We start from the raw sequence: 23,833 nt of genomic DNA, 5'->3' as shown, positions 1-23,833 counted from the left end.
CCTGCCCTCACCCCGCTGGGGGCTCCTAGGCGGCTCCCGCACCCCTTCTGGGTCTCAGTTTACCCTTCTGCCTCACGATAGGCGAGGGGGGATTGCTGGGTGGCACCCGAATTCCCTTGCGGCACGAATGAGGACCCCCCCCCCCCACTTTCTGCCACTTAGAGGGGCCTCCCAGTCTGGCCCCTGCCTCCTGGGAACTCCGGTAGTTGGGTGGTGGGCAAGGGAACTAGGGCCGGCTCCTCTGAGGAGTGGGCCATGGGAGCTGGGGCTGCGAGGGGTGAATAGGAGTTTGCCAGTCCCAAAGGGATTAAGTGTTGCTGGCAGAGCAAAAGGTACAAAGACAGGAAGGGATTGTTTGTGGTTGAAAACCTTTAGGGATTAATCAGATAAGCTGGGGAAGGGGGGGATAAGAAGGGGCCTTGAATTCTGGGCTGAAGGATGAAGTGGAATGGGGAGGAGGGTGGAATAGCAGAGAGTGTCGATCAGGAGATGCCCTGGGGGTAGGGCTGAGCCTGCCCAGTGGACCAGGCCGGGCACACAGTGGGTGCTCAGTAGGTGGTGTCTATGTACGGATCAATCAATAAGGGAATAAACGGATTTGCTTATTCAGTCAGTCACTCATTCATTCATTCACACAGCTATTCATTCATCAAACGTTCCCTGACGCAGCCTCTGGGCCATTCCCTTGCTGGGTGATTCTGGGTCCCGGGAGACTGTAACTCTGGCCCTGCCCATCTCTGGGAAGACGGAGCCAGGCACAGGAGCCCCCACCCACCCAGGTGAGCAGGCACAAGACAGAAAGAGGGGACTGGGGTGCAGGAACATGAGCGGGGAGTAGGGGCTGCATGTAAGAGGGGACGTCAGAGATGGGGTTCTGAGGTGTGAGTAGGAGTCTGACACACAAGTGGCTGCCTGGGCTCTGCACGGGTTTGGAAATGACTCGCCCCTGGTGCCTCACTGCCGGGAAGTCTGTTTTCTGTCTCCACCTGTCATTCTCCCGGGCCATCTGGCCGACGGCTCCTTTCTTCAGGGTTCAAGTCCGAGCTGGCTGGTCAAGGGTGAGTCCCTTTCCTTCTGGGTCTCAGTTTATCATCTGTGAAATGGGGACCAGTGGCCAGTGGGGGGGGGGTCAACCATGAGCCAACGGCTCTGATGTGGGAACGTGCAGTTTGGTGGTGTCCAGGCTGGGAGCTGGGAGGGTGGGACGGACTCGGGGGTCTGGGTGGACCCCTTGCAGCGGCACCCAGGGTGCTGTGGAGGCCCCGGCAGCGGGAAAGGGGGCTCGAGTGGGTCCCTCGACCGCCTGCCCGGCCTGCGGCGATGGGTGGCTGCCAGCCCCACGCCCGCGGGTCACCTGGTCACGCCCCCCACTCCCGCCTGCGGATGGGGCTCCCGCCCGGGCTGACCAAGGGGACCGAGATGACAGAAAGGCCCCACAGGGCACCGGCCGCCTCTGTGGCCACCGGCTACGCGGCTCGCGAGCACTGGACGTGTGGCCAGCGCGGCCGTGGAAGCGAAGGCTTCATTTTATTTGACTTGAGTTAATTCTGACGCAAACTTAAAAACCGACGCTGGATCCAGGTTTCGGGAATCGTCCTGGCGGGTCCGTTTTGGCCGCGGGTTTTCCGAGGGCGCATCCACGTCCGGGTCGGGCCGGACTTCTCGGACCTGGCGCAGCAGCGGGTGAAAGGCCCCGTTAATCGTCTTTCACATCGATCACACGTTGAAATGATCCCGTTTCCGAGACACCGAGTTATGGGAACCGTTTCCGAGACTGTCCTCGTTTCGGTCCTTTAATGTGGCTTAAAACTGAGAACTGCGGGTGTGGTTTGTGCTACGTTCCTACTGGCCGGTGTGTTCTGGACCGCGGGCCCAACCCGGACACTCTTTTGCGGTTTTTTTGGGGGGTGGTCCCCAAGCTAAAAAGTTAAAAAAAAAAAAAGAAAAATCAAAAGAAGACTCTGACGACAAGTGGAAATCATATAATATTCGCATTTCAGGTCTAGTCGGACGGAGCTCCCTCGGCCCGGCTGTGCCCACACGTTTGCAGCTGGACTCAGGCACCTGTGGGCCGCAAAGCTGCAAATACTGGCTTTTTGGTCTTTTACAAAAAATGGGTTATCAACGACTCCTCGTCTACACCCGCAGCCTCCCAGAACCCGAGGAATCCAGACTTGGATGGACATCCCAGGATTCTAGATCCCAGGGTTTCGGAAGCTTAGGCTGTGACAATCGGGGAAACTCCGCCGAGGACCCCAACTTCCAGAATGCGGGAGCCTGGGCTCGGGTCCTGACGCCCTGCCTGGCTGTGTGACCTCAGGCAATTGGGCTGGACCTCTCTGTGCCTCAGTTTCCCCGTCTGTGACTCGCCCACTGCCCTTGGGGCTGCCGGCCACAGGGAACGGTGAATGTGTGGAAATACGTGGAATTCTCGGAGTGACGCCGCCCAGGGTGACCCGAGATGAGGGCTTGTTGACAACTCACTTGAAATCTCAGGAATTTCGGCCTCAACTGCAGGAACGGGGCGGGGGTTCCGGGGCCTCTGCGGCTGCCCCACCCTCTGCCCTTGACCCCATGGCGCTCCCTGTCAGGACTGACCCTGGGGGACTGCGGGGGCTTACGGGGGACGTCCCCAGGTACTCCGGGGTGTGACCTCAGCCATGCCCGCGGGCGGGGGGCCACGGCTGGAGGAACTGGGGTAGCAGGGCCGCCCCCCCCACCAAGCCTCAGCCTCGGGTGCCCGGGCGGTGGGCTGGGCCCCGGGGGTCTCAGGGGTCTGGCTCCAGGGCTGCAGGTGCAGCAAGGGTCCTGCAGCCCTTTCCGGGCAGCCACCCCTGGGCGATCCTGTCCCTGCGGTGACGGGGCTCTGAGTGGGACCCCGGGGGTCAGGGCAGGACCCTGGGCTGGGCCGTGCAGCCCGGGCTTCAGACAGCCCCTCGCTCTCTGCAAACGGGCCTTGCCTGGTGCCACTTCCCGGCCAGGACACCTGCAGGTGGGACAGCAACAAAGTAGCAACAGGCAGTGACCATAAGCCTGTCAGCTCAGGTCAGGATCTTCCCCTGCTCACAATGCCCCGGGGGCTCCCCATTGCCCCCCAACCGCGTGCCCTCCAGGCCCCTCCCGCGGCCCCGGCCCTCTGCCTGACGCTCTTCCCACCCCGGTCGCCCGCTGTCCCCATTCCCGCCCCTGCTCCAGGGTCCCCTTCTCGGCGAGCCTGAGTGAAGCCCCCAACCTGCCCCAACGCCACCGCCCACCGCAGACGAGTCACAGTGACGCCGGCGGCCTCCTCCGAAACCCGTCCGTCTCCGCCACCGGGTCTGGCTAAGGCGCTGGACCTCGCTGGACGCATCAGAGACCCACCCGCCGCCCGCGGCCAGGCCGGCTGCACTCCCCACGCCAAGGGGACATCCACCCGCGCCCTGCGTTGGGAAAGATGTTTTATTTCCTCCTTTGTGACTAACAAGTGACCTGGGCGGTGACCCATAATAATTTCAAGTGTGCACTCATGGAGCGCCTACTGAGTGCCTGCACAGGGCGCCTTCTACGGGACAAGAAGATGACAACCTCTTCTGCACCCCTGCGGGGGATGCTCTCGGTCGGGAGCCAGAGTGGACACCGCTCGTGTCCCTGCTGGTCCCGGGCTCTGTGTCCTCAACGCCGGGCACTGGCCCTGGGGCGCCGTCTGCAGCGGGCCCGGGTGTCCACTGTGCGTCCTCGCCCGTGTCCCCTGTCTGCCCTCCCGGGATCCTGCTGGGTCCAGCCCCCCTGCCCGGGAGTGCGCCGTGGTGACACGGGAGGCGTCCTCTTCCTTCGCGGAGGCGCCAGACGTCAAGGATGAGGACACGGCCCGAGGCGCCCTCCCGGGCGGGGACACTGCGGAATGTGCCGGCTGCGGGCGGGGGACGGGCTGGCCACCTGTGAGCCGGGCGGCGGCCAAGAGGAGGACGCGGCTCAGGACAGCTCAGTGGCCGGCACGGGCTCCCAGTCCTGTCCAGTCCTTGACCCTCCGGATGCAGGTCGCGCAGGGGGCACGGGACAAGGACAAGGACAGGGACGCTCCCTTAGTGGCCGGCACGGGCTCCCAGTCCCATCCAGTCCTAGTCCCTCTGGACGCAGGTCACGCAGGTGGCACGGGACAAGGACAAGGACTGGGACGCACCCTTAGTGGCCGGCACGGGCTCTGAGTCCCGTGCGGTCCTCCAGGTCACCATCGGGCCAAGGTCACGCAGGGGGCGCGCAGCAGGGACGAGGGTCTGGAGGAGAAAAGAAACTGCCGTGGTGACACCAGATGGGCAAAACCCGGCTCGGGACCCACAGCCCCCGTGCGAAATCCCCGGATGCACCGCGACGGGCAGGAGGGCGGAGCTTCGTCCAGTCCCCGACCTTCGTGAACAGCCAGGCGCAGAGCCCGGCGGGACCCTATGACGCCAGGAGTTTTAGTGACGTCAGGAGGGCCCACCCTCACGCAAAAGCTCGCTGCACGCGCTGGAGCCTTTTCTCGGACAAACACGCCAACCGCCGGCTTATTTGAAGGGCATTGAACAAAGTGCTTTACAGTTATGCCAATTTGATGCAACCTGTCCGGCATGGCTTTCTCGAGAGCACCATGCAAAGGAACATGTCCTCCCGTCACACTTCCTTAGCTGTCTTCGATCGCGTTTAAAACCCTCCCATATTGACTAATTTTGACTCCCACACGCGGCCTCGCAGCCGCAGAGGATTCTGGGGGCCAACATGCAAAACAGCAGTCCCGACGCAGCCCCGCCCCGCAGCGTCCCCGAGCGGCGCGGCCGAGCGAGCAGGCGGGGCCTCCGCGGGTCGGCCGCCGGCATCCCAGCGTGCCCCGCGGGCGCAGGGGCCGCTCTGGCCGGGCGCGGCGACTCGCAGGCGTCAGCAGGACGCGGAGGCGGAAGATGGCGGCGGCGGCCGGGCGGCCGTGAGCGGGCGGCGGCGGCGGGGACGGCCCATGGCTGCCGGGAGGCGCGCTCGGGGACCCGCGGACCGCTAAGGGCGCGACGCGGGACGGCATGTCGGAGCACGCGGCGCCCGGGGCCCCGGCGCCCGGGCCTAACGGCGGCGGCGGCGGCGGCGGCCCGGCCCCCGCGCGCGGGCCACGCACCCCCAACCTGAACCCCAACCCACTCATCAACGTGCGCGACCGGCTCTTCCACGCGCTCTTCTTCAAGATGGCTGTCACCTACTCGCGGCTCTTCCCGCCCGCCTTCCGCCGCCTCTTCGAGTTCTTCGTGTTGCTCAAGGTGACCGCGGCCCCGACCCCCGACCCCTGACCCCGGCGGCGGGCCTGCGCCCCCTGACCCCGACGCGCCCGGGCCACCGAGCCTTCCCACCTGGGGGACTAGACCCGACCCGCTGGGGACCCTGCGACCCCTGACCCCTGCCCGCCTGCCCCGAGACGTCCACCTGGGAAGGACCGGGTGTCATCCCGTGGTGGCTCCTGGTCCCGGCTCCGGGCCGCGCCCACCCCCATCCTCCCCAGGCCCCGACCCGCCGGGAGCCTCTCGCCCTGTGACCCCGTGCACCCCCCCACCCGGGCCCGTCCCGCCCCGATCTCCAACCCCGGGTCTCCCCAAAGCCCGCGGCGGCCGCGCCCCCGGGACACACCCCCGGGCCACCGGCTGCCCCGCGAGCTGCTCCCGGCCCCGCTCCTCCTGCCGCCGCGCCTTCCGGGGGCTCCCACCCTGGGGACCTTCCACTGCGCCCCTGCCGCCCCCGCCGTGCTCCTTCTCTGGGCTTCACGGGAGCGTGACCTGACCGAGGTCACTCGCCAGGCTTGGTGACAAAGTCACAGCCGGCGCTGCCGCTGGCGGCTCAGCCGGGCCCGCGAGCTTCTGCGCGTCCACCCGCGGGGGCACCGCCCGGCCCGTCCGAGAAGGGGTCTCCCCCCCGGGAAGGAGCTTGCTGGGCCGGGGGCCGGGGTTCCCGAGCACAGGGCGGTCCCAGGTGTCGCCTGACACCTGCCGCGGGCCGGGCCGGGGTGCTGGCTGGGCTCCTGGGCTGCACAGAGCGGCTGATGCTGATGGTCAGGTGCTGGGGCGTGGCCGGCCTGGTTGGTCAGGACCTGCTGGTTCTTTGGGGTTTGGTGGAAGGAGCGCCAGTGGGGCCCGGACCGACCTGGGTGTGGGCTGGCCACAGCCTCCCGGGGGCCCTTGAGCCCCCCAGTCCCTCGTGGGCCAGAGTGGCCTGCTCTCTGCCTGGTGAGGCCATGCTGAGGTGGCCCTCTTGCCCCCTCCCCTCCCCAGGACCGCTCGGGGCCCCTTCGGAGGCTGTGAGTGGGGCTGTGGAGGATTATGGGATCGGGGTTCCTTTATTGGGCTCCTGGGGTCTGTGGATGCCTGAGAGTGGGGACAGAAGCCGCGTGGAGGAGAGGGAGCCCTGTCCTCCCCAGACCTCAGATGGGGCCACTTCTGAGGGGCTGGGCTCTGTCTGCTGCTCCCCGGTTTAGGAGCAGATGGGTGTTTGGGGCGACCAGCAGACAGGCCCTGGGCAGGTGGCCCCAGAGGCGTCAGCCCCGAGTTCGTCTCCGCTGAGCTGGAGCGGCGAGGCCCCTCGTTCCCGGAATCTGCCCCAGTTCCCGTCGGCACGTGAGGCCGGCGGCTGGTTCTGAGCCGCCTCAAGTTCCAGAACGCCCGCTGCTGTGTTTCCGGTCGCCGGCTTCCGGACTCTCGCTGCGAGACCGAGGTCCCCTCGCGGACTTCCTCTCGGCCTCTTCCTGGGCCGCCGGTTCCGCCAGCTCCTGCTGCGGGCTGCCCAGGTGCCCGCTTCCCCGCCCTCCTCAGGCCGTTTGGGGACCTGTGTCCCACATGCCAGCTGCTGGGGGCAAGAGGTGGCCGCTGGGCCCGTGTTTGGGGCCCTTAGAAGCCCGTCCCCCCACCCGCCTGGGCTGCCACCTCGGCTGGTTCTCCTGGCGCGAAGGCCCAGAGCTGGCACTGGACTCTGGACCCTGGGCTTCCTGACCCTGCAGCCCCGAGCAGGAGGCCATGGCGGGAGGGGCACCAATGTGGGCAGCAGAGGTGATGGGGTGCCCTCGGGGTCCCCAAGGATTAAGGAGAGGATGTGTCTGAAGCCCCTAGGGTCCCTGCTCTGAGTGGGATCCCTGAACCTGTTCCCCATGCCACCTCAAGCTGGGCCCTGGGACCCAGGGGGGAGTGGGCAGATGAGGAGGAAGGGACAGACTGGCTGTGGGGCATGCGGTCTGTGTGACATGCGGCAGCTGCAGCCTCGAGAAGGCAGCAGGAACAGCCTGTGCAAAGGCCCTGGAGCTGGCAGAACAGCAAAGCCAGTGCAGCCAGGGAGGTGAGAGCACAGGGTTCTCTGGGGTGGCAGAAATTGGGGGGCTGTATCACCCCAGACCTGAGGGGTGACCGGACCACCCTGCTGGTCAGAGGGTGGGAAGGCCATGGATGAGACTCCTGAAATCCCTAAAAGGGAGAAGCGGGGAGGGCTGCCTGGTGCCGCCTCACCTGGGGCTGCCCTGTGTGGCTGATGACAGGTCTGGAGGGGACTGAAACCGATTCTGCCTGCTTGTTCCATAATGGGGAAACTGAGGCCCGGATCGGGGGCGGGCCTCGTCAGTTGGGGCAGAAACTCCTGGCCCCGCCCCCAGGGACCCACCCCCTCTGTCAAGGGCAGTCGACCCCACCTGGGGCCTCAGGTAGCGATCAAGGTGCTGGTGGGGCCGTTGGCGAAGGCCCCACGGTGGCGCTGGGCCCTGGGGGCTGCTCAGCAGCATCATGCGCCTGGGTGCCGCCAGGTCTCTCCTTCACGTGTCCTCGGGGCTTACCTCCTGGGTTCCCTCCTGGCCGTGTGACCTCGCTGCTCCAGTCCCCCCGTCTGTAAGGTCCCCCGCCTATAAACCCAGGCGATGTCAGGCGCGAGTGTGGGGCGGTGCACGGGTGGCCCCTGGCGTCCGGCTCCGTGTTGTGTCAGCATTTCTGGTGCCGTCTTGGCAGGTTGTGCCGTGCTGTCCTCTTGGCCCACAGTGGGCGGCGTCCTGGGCTCGGCTCCCACTGGACATCTGGCCTGCAGAGCCTGGTGGGCTGAGCCGAGGGTGGCGGGTCCCAGGCCTCACGACCCGTCTCTGGCTCAGCGGGCCCCCGGACACGACGCTGGAGTGCAGGTCCCCGGGGTGCTTGCCTGCAGCCACGCCTCAGGGAGCAGGCTGCCTGGCCTGTGGGACACTCTGCAGCTGAGGCCCTGGCTCTGGCCTTGGCTTCAGCGTCCGCCCTCGACCTGCACACCTGGGGTCTGGGCGGGGCCACCTCTCTCTGCCCACATCTCAGCGGTGCCCTCGGCTCGAGTGGCCCAGGGGAGGAAGATCGGGGCTGGCACAGCTGAGGGCCTCGGGTGGGCTCGCCCCAGCTGCGGGAGTGGCTGGATCCAGGACTACACAGGGTGCCCAGAAAGGGGCCTCTCCCCATTCTCTGGCGCTCTGTCCCCCTCAGGTCACAGTGTCCTGGCTAGGACGGGGCGGGCGCCCTGCTGCCCCAGCCTTCACCAGGGCTGCAGGGTGAGCTCCAGAGGGGAGGCTGGTGCCCCCGGGTGGTGTTAGCACTACCCTCTGGGGCATGTGGCAGGGCATGGAAGGGGTGAGGTTCTGGCTGGTGGCCGTGTGGCCCTAAGTGGCCATGGGCAGCTCGCTGGGCCAGGAGGGGCTTTGTGCTCTGGCCTCTTGTGGGCTGTGGTTTTCAACCATGGTCAGCTCTCCTGGAGAGCGGGGCTTGGCTGTGGGGGCGTCTCAGAGGCTCTGCCAGCCCAGCTCGGGGATCACCCCATCTCTGAGCAGCTCCTGGGGTCATGAGCTTGCTGACGCCACTTTCCTGGGGCGATGGTGGGCACCACCTTGGGCGAGCTGGGGACTCTCCTCAAGGAGTGGGGCAGCAGGTGGGACACGGGAGTGATGTCCTGGACACCGTGTCTGGGCCGGGAGGGTAACATTTGTCCGCTAAGGGCTCATGAGAAGCATAATCGTCAGCTGGGGAGGTGGGCTCCTGGGGAGGGGGTGGCCCTTCTGACACATCTACTGTGAGCCATGCAGAAGGTGCTGTTGTAGCCTGACACGGGGCGGGGTCCCCCCAGCACTGCTGACGTCGGGGCCGGGTCACTGTCTGTGTGGGCCGTTCTGGGCACTGTGGGGTGTTGAGCAGCATCCCTGGCCCCACCCCCTCAATGCCCGGAGCTCCCCCAGTGTGACAACCATAGATGTCACCAGATGTGGCCCAGTGTTTCCTGGGGGCAGGCCCGCCTAGTGGGAGCCAGTGCTGTCCCCATTTTACAGATGGGGACACCACGCCTCAGAGACGCCAAGCGAGCTGGCCCTGCCGTGGGGCCCTTGGCCCAGTTCCTGAGGGCTGGCCGTGTCCTTGGCAGATGCAGCTGGCCATGCCCGCCGGGTAGAGGGCAGCTGGCTTTAACTGGCGGGTCAGAGTGCACCAAGGGCAGGGAGAGCCTTGCGGGACAGAGTGGTGGGTGATGGCACCCTGTGCTCTGGTGGGTCCCATCAGGTGGGCCCCAGCCGGGCCTCTCTGGGCGGGTCCCGCAGGCCCCCCGGGGCAGTCCCAGGAAGTGCCCGCTGTCCCACAGGCCCTGTTCGTGCTCTTCGTGCTGGCCTACATCCACATCGTCTTCTCGCGCTCCCCCATCAACTGCCTGGAGCATGTGCGCGACCGCTGGCCGCGGGAGGGCATTCTGCGCGTGGAGGTGCAGCCCAACTCGAGCCGCGCGCCCGTCCTCCTGCAGTTCTGCGACGGCGGCGGCCTGGCTGCGGGCCTGGTGGAGGAGGAGGAGGAGGAGGAGGAGCTGACCGTGGAGATGTTCGCCAACAGCTCCGTCAAGGTGCGCTGGCCGCCTGCCGCCTAGGAGGTGCTGCCTGGAGCACACGCCCTCGCCGGGCCTGGCTCACCAGCCCGGCCTGCTTCCCGCTGGGGCCTGGGGCAGGCGGCACTGCTGGCCCACTTGGGTCGGTCGTTTCCTGGCTGTCACCTGGAGGGCCTGGCCGAGTTCTGGGGCCCGAGAGGGAGGCCCCAGGGCCCCAGTTGCTGGTGCGGCTCCTGCAGAGGTGCTGTGCGCCTCTCACTGGAGGCGTGCAGGTGACGCCACACTGACGGGCCAGGAGGGAGGTGCTGGGGCGGTCAGAGTTGGGGTGGGCCCGGGCAGGTGCGGTGTTGGTGCAGAGCTCGCCAGGAGGCCTGTCCTCCCAACTTGAGCCCTCTGCCCCCCCAGCTTTGGGGGCAGACCCCCGCCTGGAGATGACCACTCAAGGGGTCTTGGCTTGGGTCTTTGATTGGCTGTGGGTCAGAGGCCCTCGGCCCCAGAAGTGGAGGACGTCAGGCAGAGGTGGCCCAGGGCCGGACCCCCTGGCGCCGCCCCACCTCTCGGTGCCCCCCACACCCTCTGCAGTTCGAGCTCGACATCGAACCCAAGGTGCTGAAGCCGCCGGGCAGCGCCGCGGCCCTGAACGACAGCCCGGAGTTCCCCTTCCCCGAGACGCCCTCGAAAGGTACGCACGCCGGGCCGCGGCCGCCATAGCAGCTGAGGTCACCTCAGGGGCTCTCTGGGGGCACCGCCTGGCCAGAGGGGCTACTGCTCCCAGCAGCCAGACCAGCGCGGGCTGGGGAGTGGCTGCTCCGTGCCTCCGTTTCCCTATCTCTCAGCAGCACGTGAGGCCGTGGGAGATGCTCCCGGGCCCTGGCTCCCCCTCCTTGGGACCCTCCTCTGAAGGGGTCAGGCCCTGCAGCTCAGAGCTGCACGTTCTTGGGGAACCCGCCCCTCCCCTGCCTGCACCTAGAAAGTCCTGTGGGTGCTGTCTGACCAGCCGCCCACGAGCCAGGCGTGTGGTCACCCAGCCCCTCCCAGGGCGTGGGCGGGGCTCCGCGCTGACCGGGCCTGGGGCACCCGCAGGGTGGCCGCAGGACGAGTACATCGTGGAGTACTCGCTGGAGTACGGCTTCCTGCGGCTGTCGCAGGCCACGCGGCAGCGGCTCAGCATCCCCGTCATGGTGGTCACCCTGGGTGAGTCTCCCCTGCGACCCGCGAGCCCCCACCACAGGCAGAGCGTCCCGGCCCCAGCTCTCGGGTCTCCTCCGAGAGGGCCTGGGCGGGGTGACCCACAAGCACTTGAGTCCCAGGTCTGGACCGTCCCCAGGTCTGGGGGCCGCCTGCTCCGCAGCCGCGGGAAGCCCCCTCCCGGGCCCCGGCCCACCTGTTGCTCAGGGTCACGGTGCTGCTCCCGTGGGGAGGCTCCCCGCTCAGAGAGGAGGTCTGGGCTCCCCGGGGCCTGGCCAGGCACACACCGCGTCCCGGGCTGCCCACAGACCCCACGCGGGACCAATGCTTCGGGGACCGCTTCAGCCGCCTGCTGCTGGCCGAGTTTCTGGGATACGACGACATCCTCATGTCCAGCGTGAAGGGCCTGGCTGAGAACGAGGAGAACAAGGGTGCGGCGGCATGCAGGGCGGGGCGGGGGTGGGGGACAGGCCGGGGCGCAGCCGGCACTCAGCCTGCCCCCCACAGGCTTCCTGCGGAACGTGGTGTCGGGGGAGCATTACCGCTTCGTGAGCATGTGGATGGCGCGCACCTCCTACCTGGCGGCCTTCGTCATCATGGTCATCTTTGTGAGTGCGGCGGCGGCTGCAGGGGAGCGCGGGCCGGGCGGGGGCGCTGGGGGGTTGCGGGGCCGGGTCCGGCGGCCCTCCCCAGGCCTCACGCGGCCCCCTTGCAGACCCTGAGCGTATCCATGCTGCTCCGCTACTCCCACCACCAGATCTTCGTCTTCATTGGTGAGTTTCCCAGCCGGGCCGGCGCGCGGGCTCAGCCCCAGGCCCCGTGGCCCCTGCCCACCCCCGGCCGCCGGGCGCCTCACCCGGTCTGCCCACCCGCCGCCCTCTGCCCGCAGTGGACCTGCTGCAGATGCTGGAGATGAACATGGCCATCGCCTTCCCCGCCGCGCCCCTGCTGACCGTCATCCTGGCCCTCGTGGGTGAGTACCCCGCCCGCCCCTGCTGCCCCCCCCGGCTGCCCCGTCCAACGCCCCGGTCCCCGCAGGGATGGAGGCCATCATGTCCGAGTTCTTCAATGACACCACCACGGCCTTCTACATCATCCTCATCGTGTGGCTGGCTGACCAGTACGACGCCATCTGCTGCCACACCAGCACCAGCAAGCGGCACTGGCTCCGGTGAGCAGGGCGTCCGGGGTGGGGGGTGTCCGTGGCGGGCAGTGGCTCACCCCCCCCCCCCGCCCGCAGGTTCTTCTACCTGTACCACTTCGCCTTCTACGCCTACCACTACCGCTTCAACGGGCAGTACAGCAGCCTGGCCCTCGTCACCTCCTGGCTCTTCATCCAGGTCAGGCCCGCCTCCCTGTGGGGGGGCTGCCCTCGGGTCGTTGGGGGTTCCAAGGGCCGGGTTCGGCCCGGCCCCGCTGACCCGGCGCCCCCCGCAGCATTCCATGATCTACTTCTTCCACCACTACGAGCTGCCCGCCATCCTGCAGCAGGTGCGCATCCAGGAGCTGCTCCTGCAGACGCCCCCGCTGGGCCCCGGCGCCCCCACCGCACTGCCCGACGACCTCAACAACAACGGGGGCGCCCCGGCGGCCGCCCCCGACCCTGCAGGCCAGCCCGCCGCCCTGGGCCCTGGCTCGCCGGGTGGCGGTGCGGGCCCCGGGCCTGTGGCTGAGGCGCCCAGTTCCCTGGTGGCCGCGGCGGCCTCGGTGGCTGCGGCGGCCAGTGGCGACCTGGGTTGGATGGCGGAGACGGCCGCCATCATCACGGACGCCTCCTTCCTGTCCGGCTTGAGCGCCTCCCTCTTGGAGCGGCGGACGGCCAGCTCGCTGAGCCCCGGCGGGGGGCTACCGCGGGCCCCCCAGAACGCTCCCCCTCCAAGTGACTCCCTAGCACCTGACACAGCCGCCCCGGCCACTGGAGTGGGTGGCCCCAGCCCCGAGGCTGTGGCCCCAGCAGATGTGCCCTTGGACGTTGGCTCCTGAGCCCTGGGCGGCTGAACCTGTCCCTGGCCATCCCGACTGGCCGGGCGTGACCTGGCTGGAGCCCTCCGGCTCGGGGGAGCTGTGCCCCGGGGCCCTGGGAGCGCCCGGCCTGCCGCGGCTGGTGCCCGGGCCCACCAGGTTTGCCCAGAGGAGGGCTTCTCCCGAGTGTGGACTGTCCGAGGCTGCCCCTGCCGCTGCTGGTGGGCCCCATAGGAAACAGACGCAGGCCGATGAGCCGAGCAGGAGAGGGGGGCAGGGCTCCATGGAAGGTTCTGGAAGGGGGTGGTGGAAGGTCTGGAGTGAGCTGTGGGGCAGAGCAGGGGGAGCAGGGGTGGGGGCCCGCGCCGTCCCGGCCCGGCGGCTGGTGCTCCGTCGTGCGCAGTGCCTTTTCCCGGGCCCCTGCCCCGTGTGCGCGCCGGGCCGGAGGGGCGGCGGCCGCGCGCGTCTCTCGCGAGGGAGGCGGAAGGCGCTCATTCCACTCTATTTAATTGCAGTGAACAAAATTGTGTTTGTATATAGAATAAACTGCTGACAGCGGCCCGCCGGCGGCTCGGTGTGCGCGTGCGTGTGCGAGCGTGCGGGGGGCGAGTTGAGGAGGGCCCGGGGCCGGCTCCCGGGCGGGCTGGCTTCTGCGCAGGCGCGGGCCGGCGGGGCGTGCTCCCCGCGGTCACCGGGCGGCCCGGGGCCCCTCCGCGCGGGCCCGGAGCAGGCGCAGCGGCCGGTGGCGGGCGCCGTCCCCGAGCTGGGCCAGGAGCTCCCCGCGCCGCGCCAGCGCCCGGCGCAGCCGCTCCCGCGCGCCCGCGATGCGCCGCTCCAGCGCCTCCAGCTCCGCCGGGCCCGCCTCCCGCTCGCTGGGCCCGGGGGCGCCCGTGGGCGGTGCGGCGGGCGGGCGGCCATTGGAGCGGAGCCAGACGGGGCCCTCGGGCGACCCGGCCGCGTCGGTGTCGGTGTCGGCGTCCGCGTCCGCGTCCGGGGCGGCGGCGGCCACTGCCGGTTCCAGCAGGAAGCGCACGCGACGCTCCCGCGCCACGGCCCCGCGCACCCGTGTGCAGCGCCCGGGACCCGCGGGGGCGGCCGGCGTGTCCCGCTGCTCCTCGGGAGCCCTGGGGACGGGGGGGCACACGGGGCTGGGCCGGTGTCGCCCAGGGCAGGGTCGGCCGCGCCCACCCACGGCCCGCCCTGCGCTCCGGGGTCAGAGTCCCCGAGGAGGGCGCGGCTGGCGTGGGCGGAGCTGTCCCGGTCCTCGCGTGGGGCGGGGGGCGCTTGAGGGCGGGCGTCGAACTGGGGGGTGGGCACCGACCCCGGGGCCCTTACCTGGGCTCCGGCTCCTCGGGCGGTTCCGTGTTGAGGGCGCGGTGGATCCTCTAGGAGCCCGGACAGGGGCGGCGGCGTTGGGGTCAGGCTGGGCCGGAGCCCGCCTCCACACCCCCCCGCGCCCGCCCCCGCGTGCTGCCCCTCACCTGGCTCGTGTGCAGCCAGTACTGCAGCTTGTTGCCCCTGCGGATGCGCGGCAGCGCCAGGCGGTAGAAGACGTGCTCGCCCAGAGAGCTCAGCAGGGCGCTGCCCAGGCCGAGGCAGAGCAGCACGAAGAGCCCCGAGAAGTGGTAGATGCCCATCTGGAGGGTCTGCGGGCCGAACGCGGGCAAGCCCTGCGCGGTCACGTCAGCCCTTTGGGGGGCCCTGGCCTGGGGGAGGCGAGAGTGGGACCAGAGGGAGGGGCCTGGGGCTGTGGAGCTGGACCAGGAGGCTCAGGCTCCTTGTTAAGGAGTGAGGTTTCATGGAGGAGAGGGCGCTGAAGCTGGGGTTTCGCAGGATGAATAGAAGTGCACAAAAGCAGACAAATCCACATCTTGGAAACGAGCATGGGGTTGGCCACTTCAGTCAAGGCCCACGCAGGCTCAGGGCCCCCACGCCTACCCCCGCCCTGTGTCCGGGGCCCCATCCCACCTCTGTAACTGCGAAGACCCTCTTCCCACAAGGCACCATCTTGTACCACTTGTCATGCAGCAGGTCGATGAAGCCTGACGACTTGTAGCGGCTGATGAACTCAGACAGGTTGGAGGTGAGCGGCGAGTTCTGGGGGAGGCCGATGCCATAGCCTGGCGGAGGCCGGGGCGGGGTTGAGGCCAGGCTGGAGGACAGCCGCAGGGGCGCTGTGCCCCCTCGAGCCCTCGACGGGTCCCCGCTGCCCCAGATCACCCGGCCCCAAGGCCTCTCACCCTCCATGGCGAAGGGCTTGCCCACGGTCAGCAGCCTGCAGTCGGCGTCGATGGACACCTCGTAGTCCAGGAGCGCCTTGTCCATGATGAAGGCGTTGAGCTTGGGGGGGTCGCTCCTGCGGGGCGGGGGTGCGGTGAGCGCAACGTGCCCAGAACGCCCCCACCGCCGTCGCCGCCGGCCCCGCCCCCGTCCTGGGTCCGCCGCCGGCCCCGCGGTCCCCGCCTCCGGCCCCGCCTCCCGCCCCCGTCCTGGCTCCGCCCCCAGCCCCGCCTCCCGCCCCCAGCCCCGCCCCGGCCTCACGTGAGCATGGCGACGCCGTGGGGCGTGGTGGGCGCGCCGTGGCGCCGCATGTGCGCGTGCAGCTCGGGGAAGCTCGCCTTGATGTAGGCCTCGGCGCTGCTCTCCCGCACGGTGCCCACGCGGAAGCCCTGGGACGGGTGGTGCAGCTGCGGGCCGCCCGCCGGTCAGCGCCAGGCCGTCCCCGCCCCGACGGCCCCCTCCGCCCGGCGGCTTGGGGCCGGGTCACTCTCTGGGGGGCCGTCCGGGGCGCTGTGGGGGGTCGGGCAGCATCCCTGGTCCCCACCCTCTCGATGCCAGCAGCGCCCCCAGTTGTGACAACCACAGACGTCCCCAGACGTGGTCCAGGGTCCCCCGGGGGGCAGAACCGCCAAGTTGAAAACCGCAGTTGTAAACTCCCGCACGTCCCTCTCCACGCAGATCTGACCATGAACCCCACTCCTCCTCCCGTCTCCCCTTGGGGTCCCACAGGCGCCCTAAGCTCACCACGTCCGAGACCCCCTCCCGATCTGCCCCCCAACCCCGGGTGCCCATGTCGTCAGCGCAGCTCCTCCCTCCCTCCTCCCTCCCTCTCCTCTCCACGTCTGTCCGTCCGTCCGCACGTCCCGTGGGCTCCACCTTCAGGACACCCGGCCCCTGCCCACTGTTCTGGGTCTCTGTGGTCCCCACCAGGCCGGGCCCACCGTCCCCCCAGCATCCCTCCTGGGCCAGCGCAGTCCCCTCGGCCGGTCTTGGTGCCACCCCGGGTCAGCGCAGGCTTCTAGTGAACGAGCGGGTGGTCACAGTGACCGGCGCCTCCTCCAGAAAGGCAGACCCGAGGCCCACCCGGTGGCGCAGCGGTTAAGTGCGCATGTTCTGCTTCACCGGTTCGGATCCCGGGTGCGGACATGGCACCGCTTGTCAAGCCATGCTGTAGCAGGCATCTTACACATAAAGTAGAGGAAAATGGGTACGGATGTGAGCTCAGGGCCAGTCTTCCTCAGCAAAAAAGAGAAGGATTGGCAACAGATGTTAGCTCAGGGCTAATCTTCCTCAAAAAAAACCCAAAAACAAAAAAAGCAGACCCAAGTCAGTTGAGCCCTAGAGCAGTGCCACCTACCAGTCTCTGGCGGTGGAAGCACTCTGTCCCTGTGCTGTCCTCTCATGGCTGCTGAGCGCTTCCATCCACTGTGATTAACTTGAAAGGTAACCATGCCCGTGGCGAGCGGTCAGCCCATCGGCCAGCCCAGCGTCTGGGCTTTACTGCCCGTTTACGGAGGACACGGGCAGAGGCGGGGGGGCAGGACAACAGGCTAGACACCCCGCAGGGGACACAACCAGCCACATCCAGACAGTGGGAAACGCCACGGGACCAAAAACCCACGATTCTCCAACGAGCAAATCGGTGGGGAAAAGAGATGGAGAGAGAACCGGGATTCGAGGGGTTTCTACCATCCTCCATGTTGGCGTGTTTTGGGTCCAAATTCAAACAAACCGTGAAAAAAAAAAAAAAAAAAGACAACCGGGAAAACTGGCCCCTGACGTTTGCCAACATCCCCGGGATGTTTACGGGAAATGACACAGCGTCTGGGAGTTGTGTCCACGATAATCCAGCGCCCGGGGCTCGGTGTGGGCGCAATCGGTAGGGACGTGATTGTGGAGTTGGGCAATGGGCTGGTTCCCGGTGTCCATTGCTCCCTACTCAGGAATACTCAGGATTTTTCATTCAAAAAGAACAACGTGTGGAGTGGGGCATACCCCTGCTCTGCCTGCGGCCCTCCGAGGCTCCCGGCCAAAGTTCTGTCTCAGTCGGACCCACTTTCGAGGCCCAGGTCCTCCTGCATCCACGACACCTGCATGACCTGCCCCCTCTGTCCCCTCCATGCCCTCGCCCCTCGCTCACCCTGCTCCCGCCCCAGGACCTTTGCATGGCTGTGCCCTTTTTCTGCAACGGTCCTACTGACACCTACGTAAAAGTCCCTCAGACGTCACCCCCATTGAGAAAACGGCCCCCAGCCCTCCCTGTGTCCCCCCTCTGCCTTACTTTTCTCCCTGGTTCTTTGTCACCACACACACCAGCTATTTTCTCTGTCTTGACTCTTGCCATCTCCCCCTGGGGACGAGGACCTTGCCTCATTTTTGTCCCAGCTGCGTCCCCAGTGCCTGGCACACAGCAGGTGCTCAACAAACGTACACAGGAGTGGACGCCCACCTGGGGCCGGTCCCGGCCTCCCAGCTCTGCACCCCCCTCCCCGGGCCGTGTGGCCGCCCACCTTGGGGTCGTGGATCCCCGACAGCTCCTCAAAAGTCTTGTCGCCGACCATGACGGCGGCCAGGTTGGCGGTGTAGCTGGACAGCACGAGCAGGCAGAAAATGGCCCAGAGGTTCATGAGCAGGCGGCCCGTGGGGCACTTGGGCGTCTTGCTGGACACCGTGCGGCCAAAGAGGATGGCATAGCAGAGGTTGAGGGCCGAGGAGTAGGAGAAGACGGTGGCGCGGTTGCGGCCGCGGGGCGTGAGGCCGTAGGGGCTGCGCCACTCGTACAGCGTGAGGAAGAGCGCGGTGAGGTGCAGGGCCGTGAAGACGCCCAGCCACATGGACCAGTGCAGCGGCCACGTGAAGGCGCCCAGGCGCGAGGCCGTGTCCCGCGCGCGCACCAGGATGCCCAGGCTGGTGGAGAAGAAGGGGCTGCTGAAGTCCAACACCCGCGAGCGCGCCGAGTTGATGCTGAAGCTGGTGACGGCCATGTGCGCCCGGCCGGCCAGCAGGTCGCCCACCAGGCCGGTCCAGCGGCCGTCGCGCAGGGCGCCGTACTTGCCGTCGCCCACGATGTAGAGGTCAAAGTCGAAGGCCGCGTCCTCCGCCAGCCGCTCCAGCAGGTCGATGCAGTACCCGTAGCAGCACCTTCGCAGGCCGCGGGGCACCGAGCCGGCCGCCAGCGCCGCGAACAGCGCGTCCAGGGCGGCTGAGTCGTTGGTGCCGGGCGCCAGGCACAGCTGGCCAGCCGGGCACTGCCCGTCCTCGTCCGGCTCGCGGGCAAACACGAACGGGTGCTCCACCAGCGTCACCACGCGCAGCCGGGGCCGGGCCCGGGCGCCCGGCGGGGGTGGGGGTCGCACGGCCATGCTCCCCGGTTCCGGCTCCAGCCGCCCATCACGCCAGCTGCCCACGGTGGCCCAGGCCGGCGCACCCCGCGGGTCCCGGCGGAGGGTCCACACCTGGAAGCGCCGGGACATGTGCACCTGGGAGGAGCTGGTCACCCACACGGGCCCTGTGCGGCCCTGGAAGGACGTATTGGCCAGGAACCTGGCGGGAGGCGGGGACAGGCATCAGGGGCCGGCGACGGACCCCCCGCGCCCCTCGCCTCTCTGAGCGCACACCTGGGGACCACAGTGGACGCTGTTGGGTCCCCCGCACCAGATCCCTGGACCGGCTGGAGCCCCCAGAACCTGGAGGCTGTGACCACAGCCCTGCCCGAGCCAACGACTGACCGCCAGGCCTGACGTGCTGCTGACTGTGGGGGGCGGTTCAGCTCCAGGGCCGGTGGGGGCTCAGGCCGAGGCCACTCCAGTGAGACCACCTCCCTGCTCAGCTCCTGCTCCCACCCTGAGCCCCCAACCAGGACCCTCGTCTCAGGCTCTGCTTCGCCCGAAGACAAGGACAGAACTACCTGTTTCATGGGGACAGTGCTCTGTATACAGCAAGTGCCCAATAATGCTGTATTTCCCAACTGCAGTCAGAGCCGCCCCCATGAGGGTCCCCACTCACCGCGCCAGGAAACGGCCCGAGGACTCGGACCCAGCTGGTGGCGGGGCGCCGCAGTCGACCGCGGCTGGGAGGAGGGTTCGCTCTGGCTGCACGCGGGCCGCGCTGCCCAGCGCCCGGGCCACCAGCTCCACGGCGTCGAGGACGGCGGCCTCGAGCGGGGGCCGCGCCGCCTCGCCCAGCGCCAGCAGCCCGGGCGACAGCCCCACGGTGGGCAGAGCCTGGGCGGGCAACGGCGTGCCCAGCAGCCAGCGGGGCCCCGGGGGCGCAGCCCGGAGCACGCGGAGGGCGCGGGCGGCCTTGCAGCCCAGGAGGACGGCCGCGGGGACCGGGACCGCGCCCCCCGCCGCCGCCCCCAGCGGGGCCAGGCGCGCCCGCAGCCCCACATCGCCCGCGGCCGGCCGGCTCAGGTCCAGCACGAGCTTCGGGGCTCGGCCAGCCCGGCTTGTCCACAGGGCCACCAGGCTGCCAGGGTCCCGCACGCGGCAGAGCGCCAGGCCGACGTCCTCCCAGGCGTGCGCCCGCAGCACCGACACCAGCACGTCCAGCAGCGTCTCCAGGGGGCTGGCCCAGTCCAGCTGCAGGTGGAACGGGTTCTGGGAAGGGGTGGGTCACCGTTAGGACTGGCCGCCTCCACGTCCCACCAGCCCCTTCCCGCCCCCATCGGCAGGTGTCCCCTTGATAACTGGACCTCGCGCCTGCCTCCTCCCAGACCCACTCCTGCTCTAAACTCTTCTGTGGCTCCCCATTGCCGTCAGCACAAAGCCCAGCCTCCTTGGCTTGGCATTCAGGGCCTGCTCTCTTATCTCCAGCCACTCTGGTGGTCCCCCAATTTGAGGCTTTTTCACATGCTGTTCCCCAGCCGGAATCCCTTTCTCCCTCTATGCCAGCCGACTCCTACACATCCTTCAAAAGCCAGCCCCATTGTCCCTGCTCTATCCAGACATCCTCGCCCCTCAGGAAGAACCCTGGCTCCTCTCTGGACTCTCCCAGCCTGGGCTCCCTCATTCACCCCGTTCCTGACCTCGCCCACCCCACCCTTCTGGGAGCCCCTCGAGGACCGAGGACTGAGGCTCCGTATCGTGAACTAGGCGATGCCCTCCTGCTCAGAGCCAACTTCCTCTTGGGACCCCTCCTGACACACCACCGCCCGGTGCCCACCAAGCCAGGGGCCAAGGGGCCCCCGGTGCCCAGCGGCACCCAGAAAGTTCTGGACTTCCTGAACCTGTGAATGACGAGGGAGCTTTGCCAGACACCTAAGGTGGGCAGGGTGTCCCTCGCTGGGGACAGGGCGCCGCGGGCTGTGGGAAAGGCTGGGGAAGCTGCTCAGTCCCTGGGGGCCAGAGTCAGTCCCCCCAAACCCGACAGTCCCCCCAGGGGTGCAGTTCCGGGAGGTGGCAGCAGAGGGCGCCACGGGCCTCGATCTGGGTCCCCATCTCTCCTGGGGGGGCAGGGGTGAGGGGACCCGCCTGCCACAGGGACCACCGGGTAGTGACCCCAGGCGTCCCCGAGGACAAGGACAGGCTGAAGGGGCTCCCAGGAGGGCTGGGAGGGAGGGAGGCCCTGCCAGCCCCCGTGCCCCACGTTGGGCCCCTCCCTGCTGGCCCTGGAGGGGGCCTTCCCTGGGGCACAATGGGGTCCCCACAGCTCCGCCAGACACCCTCTGTCCTCCTTGTCCCATCTTCCCCTTGTTCGGACCCCGGTCAGGGCTTGGGGGTGGAACCAAGAAGAGAGAAGACACTGCCAAGACCCGGAGGGGGTGGAGGAGGGCAGAGGGGCTTGGGGTGACAGGGACACGAGGGGGCCATCGAGGAGGCTGTGGGGTGGCGAGGTCTCAGGGAGGACCCTGGAACGAGGAAGTCCTGGACACGCAGCCCCCAAAACTGCCCGGCGGGAGAGCCAACAAGGAGACCCGCGTCCCCGTCCCAGCCCCGCAGCCCTGCGCGCCGGGACCGGGAGGCGCCCTCGGACCGGGAAGTGGGTGCGTCCGGGGACCGAAGGGGCAGCGGCTGCGGGGCCGGGACTCCACCCCAGGGCCCGGGGGACGGGGTCTGCACCCGAGTTCTGTGGGTTCCGCCCTCGGGGTCCAGAGGCGTCCCACTGGGTCCGAAGCTGCAGGTCCGGGGCTCTGGGTCCCCGGGCCCCTGGACTCCTGCCTCCGGTTCCAGGTCCCTACGCCCCGGGAGGCATCCGGGGTCCAGGACCCGAGAGACGGCCCCCGTCACCCGGACTCCTGGGCATCCTCGGGGGCCTCTGCATCCAGGGTCCGGAAGTCCGGGTCCCGTGCGCCCCAGGGACTCCGGCATCCGGCCCCCCGGTCTGCGCGCCCAAGAGCGTCCCCGGGCCTCCCTCGTCCGACCCCCGGGTCCGCGCGCCCCCAAGAGCATCCCGGGGCCTCCGTCGTCCGACCCCCGGGGCCCCGCGCGCCCTGACGCCCGCGCGCCCGTCCGCGCGTACCGGGGCGCCCAGGGGCTCGCGCGCCTCCCGCCGCAGCACGCTGAGCACGGGGGTCTCGGCGGCGGCCGCCAGGAAGTGCAGCTGCAGCAGCTCGGGCCGCGCCCCGGGGAAGGCGAGCACGGCCGCCACGCCCGGAGCCGCCAGCGCCCGGCACAGGCCGCGGGCCAGCGAGGCGGGGTCTCGGGCGGGGGCGGCGGCAGCCACCAGCTCCAGGCTCAGGTTGCGCGGCAGCCGCGGCGCCAGGGCGGGGGCCAGGGCCAGGGCGGCGCGGACGCGGGCGCGGGCGGCGGGCGCGCGGGGCAGGAGGACGCCCAGGCGCACGGAGCCCCCCGGGCGCGCAGGGACCCCGCACGGCTGCGGGTGGCCCCCGGCGGGCCCGGGCCCCAGCGCCAGCGCCAGGCCGAGCCACAGCGCGCGCACAAACTCCATCCCCAAGTTGCGGGCGGGGCGGAGCGGCCGGGGCCACCGCGCGGGAGGCGGGATCGCAGCCCGGCGCCGCCGCGCCCTCCCCGCCCCGCCGGGCCGCGCACCCCTCCCTGCCCGGGCCGCCGCCGTGCGCCCTCGCCGCCTCCGGGTCCCCGAGCCGGGCACCCCCAGGGGGAGCGGACCCCCACCCACGGCGGGGAGCCGAGGCGCCAGGTCCACACCGCGCGGGGCAGTGGTGGGCGCGGGAGCTAACCACTGCTCTTCCCCGCTCGTGCCAGGCCGCCTACGCCCCACTCTACAGACGAGGAAACCGGGGCGCAGCACCCGGGAGGGTCTTGCATCAAAATCGACCCCCAAGCTCACCCCTGTTTCCTCCCGGGATCCCTCCATCTCCTCTCTGGCTTGTGAACGCTGCCCCTTGTTCAGTCAGGGAAACTGAGGCCGCGGAGGGGTCGGGATTTGCCCTGCTGTGGTCACACAGCAGCCCCTCCCACCTCCAAGAAGCAGCGTCTACCCAGACCCACCCATCTGGGTTCTAACATCGTGTGCACCCTGGGGAAACTGAGGCAGCTGTTTGATGGGAAAGCTATAGGGTGGATCTTCTGCCCTCCAGCCATGGGCAGGCAATGTGGGCCAGAGAACTCCTCTTCACCCGGCAAGACCCAGTGCCAAATGCCCTTACTCTGAAAAACGTTCCCTGCTTGTCATCCAGGAAGATGTAGAACGCACCCCCTACCCCGCCCCCAGCTTTGACTCCATCACAGTGTTTCCTTTCTGTTCACTGATTGCTTTCTGGCCGTATCCCCGACTCAACTCTGGGAGGGTGATGGCTTGTTGACTGCACCATGTCCAGGGCTTGCACACAGTGGGCACTCACTAGTTGCTTGTTGCTTGAGTCACTGCCCAGACAAGGACACTCAGCTCCATCAGCCTCCACCGCTCCAGAACCTTCTGTAGCTCCCGCCGTCCAGCGACCCCCAGCCGCCTCCTGTGTCCTCTGGGCCTCCCCAGGTCAAATGGCCAGGGGTCCTCGGGGCCCTGGCAGGAAGCAGGCGCTCAGTAAATGCTGGCAGCGCCCTACCCGGATCCTCTCGTCCCATCCTCCCTGGGGGTTGGGGGGAGGGGAGAAAGCTGAGTGTCCCCCGGCATCCCGGGGGCAGCAGGACGGCGGGTCCAGCACGGAACATTCCGGCCCCGGTGAGTCCACACTTGGCTGCGTTTTCACGCGCGGGAAGCGTCTCCTCTTGGAGCCAGTGACAAACCTCCATTAGAGAGATGAAGACGCCAAGTGCCAGCCAGGCGCACGGACCGAATGCAGGGACAAGCGTAATGGGGGGGCTGGGCTCCAGGGGACAAGGAGGCCAGCTCCTCCAGCCACCCGGCCAGGCCTCGCGGGACGGGGAGGGTCCTCACCGGAGGCCACCGCCCACCTGGCTGGTCCTGGGTGAGGCACCAGGTTATAAAGTGTCCTCAGGAACCCCTGGGGCCTCATCCCACCCTGGGGTACGGTCCCTCGGACAGCGTCAGAATAGGGACCCATCCTGGTAGGTGACACTCCCTCCCGGCAACCTGCCCCTCGGCACACAGCAGTCGGTCAGTCAGTCAGTCAACAAACATTGGTTCTGGGGAGGCAGCTGCCGCCTGCATTGCTCCCGCGACTCACACAGGGGCGCCCTCCGAAGCC

At 68.7% G+C, this 23,833-nt stretch overlaps 2 protein-coding genes and 1 long non-coding RNA gene across 7 annotated transcripts; 1 reads left to right on the top strand and 2 right to left on the bottom strand.

Annotated features, from left to right (window-relative positions):
- Window positions 1-1,504: 1,504 nt before the first annotated feature.
- Window positions 1,505-4,746, bottom strand: LOC111774160 (uncharacterized). Of its 3 annotated transcripts, none has more exons than XR_011440300.1 (2): window positions 2,485-4,746; window positions 1,505-1,919 (listed from the first exon to the last, which is right to left on the bottom strand). It is a non-coding gene; the product is annotated as an uncharacterized lncRNA (long non-coding RNA). The 3 variants fall into 3 exon arrangements; XR_011440299.1 differs by having other exon boundaries at window positions 3,255-4,746; XR_011440301.1 differs by having other exon boundaries at window positions 3,361-4,746.
- A 132-nt stretch (window positions 4,747-4,878) lies between these two features.
- Window positions 4,879-13,553, top strand: TMEM259 (transmembrane protein 259). The gene is made up of 11 exons (XM_023644305.2): window positions 4,879-5,258; window positions 9,601-9,852; window positions 10,417-10,516; window positions 10,918-11,028; window positions 11,331-11,453; window positions 11,530-11,630; window positions 11,738-11,795; window positions 11,912-11,995; window positions 12,061-12,193; window positions 12,263-12,362; window positions 12,460-13,553. The coding sequence occupies exons 1-11, from the start codon at window positions 5,028-5,030 to the stop codon at window positions 13,003-13,005; spliced, it is 1,839 nt and encodes a 612-aa protein (XP_023500073.1). The 5' UTR covers window positions 4,879-5,027; the 3' UTR covers window positions 13,006-13,553.
- On the bottom strand, window positions 13,475-22,176 carry GRIN3B (glutamate ionotropic receptor NMDA type subunit 3B). 3 transcript variants are annotated; one of them, XM_070272301.1, is made up of 10 exons: window positions 21,724-22,176; window positions 19,270-19,862; window positions 18,316-18,807; window positions 17,775-18,171; window positions 15,526-15,671; window positions 15,225-15,340; window positions 14,953-15,104; window positions 14,466-14,690; window positions 14,320-14,369; window positions 13,475-14,108 (listed from the first exon to the last, which is right to left on the bottom strand). In XM_070272301.1, the coding sequence occupies exons 1-10, from the start codon at window positions 22,150-22,152 to the stop codon at window positions 13,673-13,675; spliced, it is 3,036 nt and encodes a 1,011-aa protein (XP_070128402.1). In that variant the 5' UTR covers window positions 22,153-22,176; the 3' UTR covers window positions 13,475-13,672. The 3 variants fall into 3 exon arrangements, with proteins under 3 accessions (XP_070128402.1, XP_070128401.1, XP_023500072.2); XM_070272300.1 differs by having other exon boundaries at window positions 17,775-18,807; XM_023644304.2 differs by having other exon boundaries at window positions 14,466-14,630; window positions 17,775-18,807.
- Window positions 22,177-23,833: the final 1,657 nt, after the last annotated feature.

Source organism: Equus caballus, chromosome 7, assembly GCF_041296265.1.
Source record: "Equus caballus isolate H_3958 breed thoroughbred chromosome 7, TB-T2T, whole genome shotgun sequence".
NCBI classification, from domain to species: domain Eukaryota; kingdom Metazoa; phylum Chordata; class Mammalia; order Perissodactyla; family Equidae; genus Equus; species Equus caballus.
Note: the sequence above shows the minus strand (reverse complement) of the source record. Positions and strands in the feature narration are given on the sequence as shown.